Source organism: Mobula hypostoma, chromosome 8, assembly GCF_963921235.1.
Source record: "Mobula hypostoma chromosome 8, sMobHyp1.1, whole genome shotgun sequence".
NCBI classification, from domain to species: domain Eukaryota; kingdom Metazoa; phylum Chordata; class Chondrichthyes; order Myliobatiformes; family Myliobatidae; genus Mobula; species Mobula hypostoma.
Window position 1 is genome coordinate 40484227 of NC_086104.1, and position 14692 is coordinate 40498918.

Sequence of the window (14692 nt, forward strand, 5' to 3'; positions counted from 1 at the left end):
GGAGGGAACAGGGAAGTTTTGCAAAAAAAAAACCTGTTAATTATTTAAAAATTTGCTTCATGAATTTTCCTCTTCTTAGGGGAACTCATAGTAAGAAATTCCATGGAAGCTGTGCTGCTTGAGGTTGCCTAAATGGAGCTATTTTTAATATGAGCCCGATCCTGAGCATTTGTAGGTTAACTAACCTGTGGCAAAACCAGAGTCAAACTTTATCGCCTCACAACTGGAAACCCCACACACATCCAGCAGATATAGATCACAAAAAAATGCCCTGATTACTTTTCCCCTCTAACCTTCCCCAAAAAAGTTAATTGCAGCACTCATCTAGCTTCAGTTAAGGTCACTTATATTATCATAACCTCTCAAAACAAATGTGTGAAGAAAAATTCAATGCCATACACAACTCTTATATAGTTAAGGGACTGTTCAAAATTATAGTGGATAAACTTGTAAAATTGTTATAAAAAGTGCAAATTTGTGTTCAATTGAAGAAAAAACACATTTGGAAAGATGGTTATATGGTTATATCTAAAAAAAATCAAAATACAATGTCAAAATGGAGATCATTACCAGTGAAAGTTAATCCAGAGGATAGAGGAAATGGTCTTCTGATTTTTATCGATGCTGGGTGATAAACTTCGCGTTCTCACAAGACGTTTTATGAATAACAAAGTACATCAGTTTTAATGGCTGAAATTAATGGACTCGAAAATATCTATAATGACTGATTAATGTTACCATGTTAATTTCCTGTTTGCAATGTCCTCAAATGTTACTTCAAGGATGAGTACAGAAGATTAAGGCTAATATAATAATCATCTTAAATTTCAATACTCTATTAAAAACTGCAGATGCACACTAGGCAGGAATAATAGAAGTACTATAGTTCATTTTGACATATCTGGGCCATTAAGACTGTATTCCTGTAAGACATATTCACAATTATGCAAATAACAAGCTGTTTTCTTTAGGAGGATTGGGACAGATTTAAACTAATTGTTAAAAGTTAGTTAAAGTCTGTCCCGAGCCATCAAGCCGGTGCTTATGCCAGTTTCTGTGGTGTGAAGCGACTGAAAGTATGAGACTCCCCCCCAGATAGGACACCAGTCTATCGCGAGACTGACGCCCCAGCATTTTTGCCAGTACCCATTTTTAGCTGGGTGGACTGGAGCAGTGTGTGGTTAAGTACCTTGCTCAAAGACACAACACACTGCCTTGGCTGAGACTCGAACCCACAACCTTCAGATTGTGAGCCCAATGGCCTAACCACTTGGCCATGCGCCACACAATTGTTAAAAGGACCAGCCCAATAAAGACACTAAGCGGTAACTATCAAAAGTTATTTAGATATAGACTCAAAATTGCATCATTTGCAGTACAACATCCAAGTTCTATCAAAGAACTGTCACAAAAACAAATAATGTCATATTTCTATTTCAAGTTTTATTCAAAAGATAATTCAGGAAGTTATAAACCAGAAATGTATTGTTAATTGATACCACTACATGAAGTTAATTTAAGATAGTAATTAACTTATTAATGAGTCTTTATTCAAAGTTGATGATGTCCATTAACTTCAGTGGCCATATAATTGGACAGGGAAAAACAGGAACCACCTTCACATGGTTGTGCAGTGTGCCTCTGACGTGACAGAGTCAGGTTCTGTTCCTATTTCCTCTCACCCCCAACATTTGCACACCAATGTGCAAAATGTTTGGACAGTTTCAGTCAGTACCTCTCAAAAGTAAAATAATAGAATCTGATGTTTGTGGAGATGTGTCGTTGAAACTAAGATGAATAAATTAATTTGGGAAATTTTGCAAATAAAGCTCCTTAGAAAGAAACATTTCAAACCATTCAAATAAGAAGGAGAGTCACATTTTAAAGATTCCATTTTAAGAATATTTGAAGCAAATGCTATTCAAATACATGATAATGTGATTTGCAGATCAGGTACTTCACTGCCAGTTTTAGATCCCCTGTTTTCAAAGAGCTTGTTTACTTGAAATAACTAAGTATATCATGTTAATATGATATTCTTTCTTAAGTATATTTCTGTATATTTAACAGTTGGCACATGGACTTTATTTTCATAATATTTGAAAACATATATTATAATTTAAATGATCAAATGCCCTGCAATTAAATATTATAGAACCAATGTCAAGGAGTGAAGAGAAAACGAGGCCAATCTGGCTTCTAACTTAATAACTGTCCCTTGGAAAAAAAACATCAAGCCATAGCAAATGACTTGAAAATTTACTTAGATAGGAAAACAGATACAAACCACACTAGTTTGCCATCTTAACACCATTCTCTTCCCTAAAGTTGTTGGTTGACTCATGTTCACATTTCCATGGATACCAGCCAGTGTTTGTTTAAATTGCCATTGCAAACACTTTACATTAAAGGAAGCCTAAACTAACTTTAATTCATTTTTTAAAATTCAATTTCATGGGTTATCAAAATTGGTCTGATTTTTCTTTACTGCTAAAGTTATAACTCAGTAGAAAATAGCTTTACCTGAATAAAGTCTATGGAGATAAAAATGATCAAAAATATTGTGAGACAAATACCCATTTGGAAGGTTTATCCATTATGAAGAGAGACGAAGATTTTCAACACCTAAAGCATTTATTTGAATCTTCAGCTTTTTACATATAGTACATAGTACCAATTATACATGAATTCAACATATATTAACAGCCCATTTATTACAAGAATTCTCCCAAATATCTAAAGTATTTGTTTTTATAAACATTTCTACAGTGAATGTAAATGCATGCTAAATGTTTCCATGAGCAAAAATTGCACAATACATGAGAATGTGGTCAATTTAAGGTATTAACAGGACAAGTGAAAGGGAGAAATGGGTGTGCTTTCTGTTTCAGCAAATTATGTACATTACTTTAAAATTAAAACATTTAAATTTACTATATCAGGCTTTTGTTAGGCTTTTTGTCTACAGTATATCCACATCAGCATCAGCCAAGATTATGCAAACGAAAATGATCTCACTTTCACAGTAAACTGCATTTAAGTCAAATGAAAACAAATTTTTTGGAAGACCAGGTACATCCTTTCAGGAGTGGTGAACCTTTTTGAGAACGTGTGCCCAAATTGGCGATAATCTTCTAAAAACTTCATGTGATATGGTAATTTGGAGCAGAGATTATCATTGATTAATGAATTAGTAACAATAATTATGGACTTAAAGGAAAAAAACGATGATTCAGGTTACCTATTTACATGTATTCATTGTTCTACTGTTAATAAAATTATAACAGAGACAGATTGAAATAAATGAAGCATTTTAGAAAACCTGTTAAAATGATTAATATTTTAAAAAGACAATTGAAAAATAACAATTTTAAATAGTTGAAATCATTTACTATTCAAATACTGATGCATACTGAGTTCAAAACGTATCATCCAATGTCACGTGTCTTCACAACTGTCTAGCTGGCGCTCAGCTGGTGGGAGACATTTCCTGTGAAAACATCTCACTACTCTCAGACCGTAAAAAAACATTGTTGCTTCATACAGCAGTAAAGATAGTTATTATGTATCCTTTTATTATGGATGGGCTTTAAAGAATTAAGGGCTGGCACTGCATGCGGAGTGCCAAAAAAATTTTATTTGCGTGCTATCTCAGGCACACCTGTCATAGGTTCGTCACCCTGTATGTTATATTCAAATTGCAGCACCTGTGAAATTTCATGTTTATTCAGAAACTAAAATTTTTATTCTTTGATGCCATTCAAAATAGGAATATGTCCATTTGCAAAAGATATAATATTGCAAGTTAGATTGCATCTACTGCTTCATACACAGAGTTTGTTTACTTCACATACTAGTGAAGTCACTGTTAAATCTTTTTTCTGCACCCTGTAACTGACTACATGGAATCAAATATTTTTGCAGTCGGTATAGACTTAGCGAAGCTGGAATACTTAGCAGCATAAGATCAACTTCAACAAGAGAAAAAGCATTACTTGAAGGGCAATCAGCTCTGGATGAAGCAATGATGATACAGGAAGAAAAAAGGCAAAAATATCCTCAAAACTTAATACAGTAAATCTCAAAATGCACCAAATTAATGTGGCATTCCTTAGGTTTAAGGAGTTTAATATTTTAAATCACATTTTCATTTCAAGCACTGCAAAATATTCCAACTTCATCAACGCAGCCATAAAAACCCTTGCCTGATAAATGCCTCCATTTTCCGGTAGGCACTAATCAAAACAATAAATGAAAAATGGTTCCTTCTTTAAAATTATATGGTAAGGCAAAAAAAAAATAATGGCAACAACACTTTAGAAATTGACCCTTCTTCAGGACTTAAAAGCAAGGGGGAAGACTGAAAATTAAAAGGAAGGAAGCACTCGTAGACTGATTTCTCAGCAATGACTGGAGATACTTGAGATCTTCAAGCTTGAATAAAATTGACAATGTATATTAGATGATTGGTATTAATAAATGAGAAAACCAAACTGCAAATCCAGAACTTTGGATTACATGATCAAACCAACAGGAAATACATCCGATGTCAGAGCAACAAGAAATTAAATGGAGTCTTAGTCAGGAAGAAAATGGAAAAAAAATCTTTAGAAGCAATTGCTGTTATTCTAACAGTATCTTTTGAGGTGCAGGAACTAAATGGGTTTTCTCATCCATTTCCATCTGCTGAAAGAATGATAGCCAGGATGGAAAGATCAAGGATAATGAAAGGTACACAATCAAGGCATCATGCCTGAAGTTTACTGCATTAAATAAATAAGAACCTACTTGAGATATGATGGAAAACAAATTATCTTTCTGAAACAAATTTTCTGAATTTTGGCAAACCTTAGTTTGGGTGCCACGGTAGTGTAGTGGTTAGCCATTACAGCTTGGGGCGTTCCAGAGTTAGGAGTTTGATTTCACTGCCATTCTGTAAGGAGTCTCTGTATTTTCTCCCCATGGAATGCTTGGGCTTTCTCTGGGTCTCCCAGTTTCCTCCCACAGACCAAAGACGTATTGGGGAGGTCAAATTGCCATTGTAAATTATCCCATGATGAGGTTAGGGTTAATTGGGGATTGCTGGGACGATGTGGCCCAAAGGGCTAGGAGGACTTACTCTGCACTGCATCGCGAAATAAATCAAATAGATGAGATTCTATGTTTCTGTAACCTTTCTGAATCTCTATTCATTAAAACAAAATTACTTATTATTGCACTGTATTTCAGTCAAGAATGGATTTTTGTCTTCTTTATTTTAGGATGGTTCAAAGCAGTGTTGTTGAAGAGTAATCACATATTTTGTGCTGAAACATGATCATCAGGCATTACCTATTAAAAGACAATACTGATTTTTCCTCCTTCCCATTTTACTACATCTCAGGAATTTCACTTAATTAAGCAAAACTATGAAAAAGTCCTGACGAAGGGTCTCGGCCTGAAACGTCGACTGCGCCTCTTCCTATAGATGCTGCTTGGCCTGCTGCGTTCACCAGCAACTTTGATGTATGTTGTATGAAATATCACTCTGGGTGAGACAAATTTGTCAGGTTCCTCATCACCTTAAGTACTGATAAACACTTAAGATGTGGTTATGAACATGAAGGTTTTCCTCTGTTTGATAATGGCTTATCTTTTAACCATTTAACTCTACAATTATGAAGTTAGATTAAAATGTCACATGGCATATTTGCATGCTAAATCATTTATCCTAGTATACAAAGGCATAGAAGTGCAAATTAGAAGTTAAATTTTTTATCACATGCATGGTCTGCTGTAGTCTGCTTGAATGAGTATTTAAAAAAGGTATAACACAATCTATTTCCTCATTTTACTAAACCATCTTAACAGGTAATAAAATCTTGTACTCGTGATACCGATGGGATAAAATGCTTAAAGGTATGCTGAATGTTCTGCCACTTTCCAACCCCCCCCGCCCCGCCAGGAAAATACCATTTATATGACCCATTTTCAGTTTATTTCATTCTGATAGTTTTCTAGAAAGCAATACCTGAAATAATTCATTATCTACTCCAACAAAAGAACAAAGGAATTAGAGTCTTACATGGTAGTTGTTGCTAGTTGTCTCTAACTGGTAAACCAGACTTCATCCATTCCTCATAAGCAAATACTTATTAATGGAATGCTTTACATACACAAAGTTAAAAAGAATTAAAAATGGAACCATTTTCTCTTCACCTACCATCATTCCTAATAATTGTATCTTAAGATGATTAATTGTTAATTTTCTATCAACTACCCTGATTTCAGTGACCTCTTCAATAATGAGGCTATTTTTAAAATAATTATAAAATGCAAGTTATAAAATAGCTCTATAGATCCTTCAAATGCATTTAGAACATTTTCCATAAACTATTAAATAGTAAGATTCTTAAACTGAAGTGACAACTAACTTTTTTCCAATGGAGGGAACTTTTACATATACTCAGTTTTAGATAAGTTGACTGAAAGCAGATGCACACCTTAAAATGCATATTCACAAATTGGTGCAAATTGATTTATCCTACTAAAGAAAACAGGATAAAGAGGGAAAGAAAGAACTAAAAATAAAGTTCCATTTGAAGTCCAGCAACCTATTTCTCACTTGACCCGACATTGTTCATTAAACATCACTGACTATATAGAGCACAGAAACACACTTTGGATGTCAATATTGTATTAGTCCAAAACCTGATAAATAATTTGGATTCAAAAAAAATTCAGCTATTTTGAAAATGTGGGCTTTATTACCCAAAAATGCTTCACTGTCGAGGAGACTTTAAGTGCAAATAAAGCAAATGACATCTAAAATAATGCACTTCACATGCGATCCACATTTTCTTAATGACAGGTGAAAAATTATGCAACATTTGAAGTTACTGTAATTCAGGAACAAGTATTCCAAAAAAGGGTAGCCTGAGGTATTTCATCTAACCTGATCCTCCGACTTCCCTCGAAAGTTTTTTTTTGCTTCAGATGTGCCAAGTGTCTACAGTTCTATTGAAAACAAATCACAAGTGCTGCCAGTCAATGCCAACTAGTGTTTGATTTGCTTCCTGTGCACGACCAATCTCTTCTGTAATGCTATGCTGTTGCCATAGTTTTTGTAGTTTTCTGTATCGTTCTTTGCACAGATGAAGGGGGTTTCCTCGTCTGTAAAATATAGTTCATATAATTATTCACTTTCAACATCAACCTTTCCTACAACACTAGTCTACCAAGAATCTGTCTAAGGAACAAACAATTATGTTGTGTGGAACGTTCATTCACATTGAAGCTGGTGTGGAAAATATATATAAATTATTCTAAATAATGCTTTCTCATTCTGTATATGTTCACCATATTCAAAAATACTCAAATTTCATCAACCATTACAAATACATCTTTGCACTAATTAGTAAGAACAAGCACCCCAAAAATTCAGATAGGTTTAGAATCTGATATTTTTCTGCCATTACAATAAAAGCAAACAACATGGAATTAACATTTCTATATGTCACTGGATTGAATATAAAATCTCAACTAATTTGTACTCCTTCACTGAAATGCATTTCCTGTTTTTGGAAGAATAAATATTTTATACTTTTTACCTCAGTCCTTGATCTGTCTCTCCATAATCATCAAGGTAGGGTGGTGGATAAAAGCATCCTTTTGTTTTTCCAGCTAGAAAGAGGACCTGACTTTCTCGAACTCTGTAAATGCACAAGAGTACATTTTGTCTTGACTCAGGGAAAAAGAAATCAGGTGACCATTTTAATCTAGTTTCTTGATCAAGAATCAAATGATCTTACTCAGGATAAGTGCTGAAAGTCAGCTAAGGATGAAAATCCAATGCAACAGGAAATATTTCCAGAACTCATTCTCTATCGTCACTCAGGCATGTTCAGTTCCGGGTTTACTGATGAACACATCAACTATGATTTATATAATGGTCACAAGTGCCATTTGTGGACCTAGCTTAGACTCTAGTTCTAAAGGTTTATGGCAATAAGATTTCAAACTCACCGCAAAAAAATTCCAACTCCACAACCGCAAGTATAGGTATGAGCAGTGCAAGCACCAACATCTTCACCTTCTAGCTCCGTCTGACAGCAATAGCTCTGAGAACAAAGCATTCCTCCACACACCAAGCAAAGAGTTGGTGCACGACTTTTATCGCCACCAGATTTTGGACATCTGTTTATTATCGCAAAGAAAAAAGAAAACCTTGCATTGTAATCATGAGCAAAACAAAATTCTCACAATATAACAATTCTGATTAGGGTGAATAACTATTTGTTTTTGGTGAAGGAAAATGTCAATATTTTAGTGTCATCTTACAATTCTTCATGACATCACCTCTGTTCACAGTTGATGAGTGCAACTAAATCTGCTCAAAGCTTTGAATGGTCTTTCAAAGAGAGGAAGGGAGAAAAAAGCTCACAAAATGCAAATCAGTACCAGAGCAATGAAATTTGATATTGCGTAACATTTTAATGAAGACATTCAAAAAGGAAACTATTTTCAAACAACAAATTCACCCAAATAAAAAAAAGGCATCCGTTAGTCTTGCGAGACCATGGATCTGCACCTGGAAAGTCTTCACTCTCCAGGGCGCAGGCCTGGGCAAGATTGTATGGAAGACCGGCAGTTGCCCATGCTGCAAGTCTCCCCTCTCCACGACACCGATGTCGTCCAAGGGAAGGGCATTAGGACCCATACAGCTTGGCACCAGTGTCGTCGCAGAGCACTGTGTGATTAAGTGCCTTGCTCAAGGTCACAACACGCTGCCTCGGCTGGGGCTCCAACTCACGACCTTCAGATCGCTAGTCGAACGCCTTAACCACTTGGCCACGTGCCCACTCACCCAAATATTTAAAAGCAAATATATTAGTTAGGAAATATAGCACCCCTCCAAAATCAACAGGCTTGTAAATCCAGATACACTGGAAAGACAGGGTGTCGGGATCGGAGGTGAGAGCCGATTTTGCTCACTCTCCCACGAAGTTCATTCCTCTCTCCGTGGCGCTGGGGCAATGAAGACTGCCCCCAGTTACTGTGCTCCGCGTCCACTTTGATGGACTGATACCAAGGCTTTGTGCCTACTCCAGGGTTCGGAACTCAGGACTCTTTGAGGTTCAGAATGTTGTTGCTCGCTTTTACTGTTTGCACGATGTGTTTTTTTACCCCCTTCTCTCTGAGGATTGGGTGTTGGTTTTTTTTAAAATTATATTCTTTCGGGTTTCTTGCTTTGTGGCTGCCTGTAGCAAACAACTCTCAAGGTCGTACAATTTAAACATTCTTTGATAGTAAATCTACTTTAAAATTTCAGTAAGATGGATAATTCAGCAGTAAAGCACAGCTGGGAAACAGCCTGCAGTCCTTGGTCAGAAAATATGGGAGCCTTGATATGTGTGGTTATCCTGAAAAATGTGTGGTTTTCTAAAAGGAGCTGGTGACATTCCCTGTGAAATCGGAGTTTCACTTTTCTTCATCACTACCGCGCCCCCCCGCCCCGCTTCCTTTCTGTTCAACATTAGGAACTATTTTCAAGTTCACATATATTGGGAAGGTTCTTTCAAGTTGTCATAGTCAGGGAGAGAGAAGGGGCTTAGCTACTAAGTGTGGTAGAACCATTTCTACTGACAAAAGCAGCAAAGGTGGGTTACTAACACCTTAAAACCAGCCACTTTGGGCAGATGGAGCTCATTAGCTGTGGTTGACAGCTTATTTAGGGGAGGGAAAACTCTGATCTCAAACCATCACCGTTTTGTGGCTGTACCCACTCATGGGGAAGGCTTCAGGACTAACCCCTGCGATGTCACTGGTGTCAAATGGTATTGCTGTTACTTTGGATTCATCAGCTGCACAGAGAGATGGAATTTGCCACACGGGCGACAGCTTGCTCTCCAGATCGTACTGCCTGAGAGCTAGCACATAATATCCATGGTTGTCCCTAACTAACAGAGGGACTCAACCCTCATATATTGGAAAATTTCAAGCGTTGGCTAACTTTTCACATTGTTTACTTCTGGCATGTTATACAACTCCATGAATTCTCCCCACCACCCCACCACGTCTTTGGGATGCAGGAGGAAAACAGAGCACCCCAACAAAATCCTCGTGGTTACAGCAAGAATGTGCAAACTCCATACAGACAGGACCAGAAGCAATGATTCACCCTGGTCGCTGGTACTGTAAGGCAGCAGTTCTATGAGCTATACCAGAGTTATTGCAATCAGTGGATTTAGCACATGATACCTTTCTACCATTTTTATCACCTTTTCAGTGACAACTGAAAATGAGGATGTGAATACCAGCACTTATTGGCGACCCTTAAATCATTGGTATTGTACATGCATTAGAACTACAAAAATAAGCAATGGATTAGCATTCTAAAGAAGAAAGACAAATCATGGCTGAAAATAGCTTTGAGAAACTACATGGAGTCAATAACATCCTTTTGCCATACATTCCCCTGATCACAAGTGTTCACCCACTTGATTATAAGATTTAAAAATTGAAATATGTACACAATTCTTGTCCTTTAATCTTTGCAAGCATTAAATCAAAGATGGATGTTTTTACGTTGAATAAACTGCTATTCATTAATTAAAAATTAGATCAATGTTAAATGCAAATAATAGAATTTGGAAAATATTTTATTTACTCACATAAAACAAGAGGCCTGGTTTATAAGGCAGCTGTAATCATCAGGAAGGTCTATCAATTTATTTGACTCTCTAGGATAACTAGAAATAGGAGAGTGGAAGGGATGGCGTAGTGGAGAAGGGAATTGAAACTGTTAATATTTTGCAAAGTAAATTTGAAGAATTAATAAGTCAATGTAGAAAATGAATTATCACAAAATCACAAAGTATGCACCTACCTAACAGCTGTTCTCTCCCCTTTCACAAAGCTCTGCACTTCTGCAGCTCCACACCACCTACAAATTCAAAGTTATATTGCGATGTTAGCCTCCAACAAAATATTAATGGAATCAATGGAACCCCACTAAATATTTGCAATTAGGCTAATGAATGAGCTAAACAGCCCCTAGGCCTGTTCCACTATTTAATAATAGCAAAGCGGACCTGATTGCAACGTCAGCTCCTTTCTCTTGTTTACCATGGTAACTATTCACTCTTTTGCATGAAGTTACTTATTTTATTAAATTTAATAACTGTTGATATCAAGAAACAGCTGATCAAATCATCCTTTGAAAAAATGAATTGATCAGTTCATTAAAAACAGCAGACTTTAGAAGTAATACACCGTATAGAGAATGTGTTTCCTTAATCAAAGCATTTGCAATGGCAACACCAGCACCATTTGATTTATGCAATGCAGAAGCAAATATTTCTTGCATATCCTCACGGTATGGAAAGTTCAGGTTTTTGAACCTTACCTTTGCATCAATGGCTCAATAGTATCACTGTTTGTCTGGAAAAGACTCATTAGGTTTATTGGCAGAGAAAGATAACGACATAATAGTTCAAAGTGGTGTGGTCCATTCTCTGTTAATTAAGAGAGATTGTATTAATTTAGCTAGTAGACATTACAAAATTTCAATTATTTCAAAATATTTTTCCACTCAGATTCAAACGTCAAACATTTTTTTTGTTCTACGAAATGCTATACCTAACAGTATTGGTAAAGTAGTTGAAATAAAATAAATGCAATGAAAAAGAAAAACTACCAAGAATTAAACAACATATACAAAGTAAGAGAAAATTTAAGTTAATCTGAATTTGGTATGGATGCAATTGTAGGATTTTTCGAAAAGAAGCTCATTCAAAATTTATTGCTGGAAAAGATTTTTCAAAATATCATGGATAAGCAAGGAGAACCAACCCACAAGCACTAAAATATGCAAATCTATATAGGTGCTTCAGAGATGTCTTCCTTGTTTCTTAGCCCTAGTTTCCTCTCCAACACAGTGGATAGAGGCCTTGACTGCAGCTCATTTATTTACTGCACCTCTGCTTTCAGCCTTTCCTGGATAGAAAAAGGAGAGAGTTCAATTATACTTACCTTCCGGACCACCAGTACCTGGATGCAATGGATCAATTATCCCTTGCAACTTCTGACAGCTCCAGGAAGAACCCACCACCAGACACATACTCCAGTGGCTTCACTGATTTTGTGGACATACAGATCTTCTGACTGTATAACAGGACTGAAGTTTCAGAATGTATAATGCCTTGAAAATGTATTCATCGCCCACAAATATTTGCACATCTTACTGTCTTATTTTCTAATTTAAAATATATTTAAGTAGGATATTTGAGCTAATCTACAAAACATTGTGCATTTAATGTCAAATCAAAAGAAAAATTTCAAAACCTGGCATCAATTTACAAAACATTAAAAATCAAAATTGTGAGGCTGAAAAAGTATTCATCCCCCTTTGCTTACCTTCCTCAGGTACAATACTGTACATTAACTTACCAACTCACCCAATTTGTTGATGTGGAGAATTGGAGATAGCCTGTTTTCAATGAATTCATAAGAATAAATACACCCTCTCTCTAAGGTCCAACAGTATGGCAGACTTTCAACAGACCAAACCAAGATGAAGACAAAAAAACATTCAAGACGTCAGGGAAATGATAATAGAGAAGCACAGATCTGGGGAAAGGTACAAGACTATCTCAAAGGCACTGAACATACTTCGGAGGTCAGTACAGTACTTCATGTGGAAAAAAGTGGAAACAACAGCCACACTGCCTAGGTCAACCCACCCCTCTAAACTTAGTCACCGGAGAAGAATGGCACTTATAAGCGGCTACTGTGATGCCAATAGTTACTCACAGTGAGCTGCAGAAGTCAGTGGCTGCAACTGGAGATGAAGTTCATAGCTTGACAATATTTAAGGCCTTGCACAAAAAGGGTATTATGGAAGAGTGGCAAAGAAGCAGCCTGGCTTAAAAAAAAAGCATATCTTTGCCCGCAAAAACGTTGCAAAGTGACACGAAGAAGATATTGTAGATATGTGACAGCAAGTGAAAAGCTGTAGGTATATTTTTAACCCACAGTTTATTGTATTTTTCTTCTTTATATTTGCTCAGAACAGTAGGGAGGGCAGTCAGGATAGTTGAATGCTCCTCTTGCAGAACGTAGGAAGGCAGGGAGACCTCCAGTGTCCCTGACAACCTCACCTGCAAAAAGTGCATCCAGCTGCAGCTTCTGACACTCCACTTTAAGGAGTTGGAGCTGGAGCTGGATGAACTCCCAATCATCTGAGAGGCGAAGAGATGATAAATAGGATGTATAGAGAGGTTGTTACATGCAAGGTGCAGGACACAGGAAACTGGGTGACAGTCAGGAAGAGGAAAGGGATTAAACAGCCATTGCAGAGTACTCTGTGGTCATTTTCCTCAACAATAAGTATACTACTATTGGTGGATGACAGAGCAGAGGAAGGTCACAGCGGTTAGGTCACAGGCACTGGGTTTGGCTCTGTGACTCAGAAGGGTAGGGGGGAAGAGGCGAGCTGTGGTGGTAGGGGATTCATTAGTTAGGGGAACAGAAAAAAGGTTCTGTGTCCGAGAATGAGATTCCTGGATGGTATTTTGCCAGGGTCCAGACATCCTGGATTGAGTCCTCAGCATTCTTAAGAGGGAAGGTGAGCATTCTTAAGTGGGTCATGGTCCATGTAGGTACCAATGACATGGGAAAGAAGAGTGACGAGGTTCTACGAAGTGATTCAGGTAATTAGATGCTAAGTTAAAGGACAAGATGTCCAGGCTTGTGATCTCAGGATTGCTACTCATGCCATGTGAAAGTGAGGCCAGAACTAGGATGATTATACAGTTTAACACTTGGCTAAGGAGTTGGAGTAGGAGGGAGGGCATAATATTTTTGGATCATTAGGCTCTCTTCCAGGGAAGGTGGGATATGTACAGAAGGGACAGCTTGCACCTGAACTGGAAGGAAAGTAATATCCTAGCAAGAAGGTTTGCTAGTACTGCATGGGGAGCGGTTAAAATTAGAGTTGCAGGGGGATGGGAACCATGATGTCAGAACAGACAGTGGAGAGGTTGTGGAGACAGATGTTGTTAAGACCTCAGACAAAGTCAGGAGTCAAAAGGTTGAGCATGTTGCAACTAATGCCCTGAGCTGCATATATTTCAAAGCAAGTAGTACTGTAGGAAAGGCAGATGAGTTCATGGAACTACGATATTGTAGCCATTAGTGAAACTTGGTGGCTGGAGTGGCAGAACTGGCAGGCAGCTCAGTATTCTGGGGTTTTGTTGTTTTACACGTGACAGAGTGGGAGGGATTAAAGGAGGAGGGGTGGTGTTACGAATCAGGGAAAATGTCACATCAGTGCTGAGTCAGTACAGACAGGAGAATTTGTTTAGTAAAGTGTTATGGGTGGAACTGTGGAATAAGAAAGGCACATACACGCTAATGGGGCTATATTACGGACCACCCAACAATCTGAGGGATTGGGATGAACACATTTGTGCAGAGAAAGCAGACGGTTGCAAGAAACAAAGTTATTATAATAGGTGATTTTAACTTCCCACCTATTGACCGGGACTCCCATACTATAAAAGGACTAGATGCGGTACAGTTTGTCAAATGTGTTCAGGAGAGTTTACTTAATCAGTACATTGAAGTCCCAACAAGAAAATGTATGACACTTGATCTGCTATTAGGGAATGAGGCAGGGCAGGTGACAGATGTTTGTGTAGAACACTTTGCA

At 37.3% G+C, this 14692-nt stretch overlaps 1 protein-coding gene across 3 annotated transcripts in view; it reads right to left on the reverse strand.

Annotated features, from left to right (window-relative positions):
• Positions 1-2542: 2542 nt before the first annotated feature.
• ubr2 (ubiquitin protein ligase E3 component n-recognin 2) overlaps positions 2543-14692 on the reverse strand; it is a 172542-nt gene continuing 160392 nt past the window's right edge. The window contains exons 42-47 of one of the 3 annotated variants that reach the window (XM_063055703.1): positions 11387-11495; positions 10868-10924; positions 10653-10730; positions 8005-8175; positions 7590-7691; positions 2543-7152 (exon numbers count right to left, since the gene is read on the reverse strand). In XM_063055703.1, coding sequence (XP_062911773.1) covers positions 7011-7152; positions 7590-7691; positions 8005-8175; positions 10653-10730; positions 10868-10924; positions 11387-11495 — 659 coding nt within the window. In that variant the 3' untranslated portion in view covers positions 2543-7010. The remainder of the gene's footprint in view (positions 7153-7589; positions 7692-8004; positions 8176-10652; positions 10731-10867; positions 10925-11386; positions 11496-14692) is intronic. The other 2 variants (XM_063055701.1, XM_063055702.1) reach the window with 2 other exon arrangements.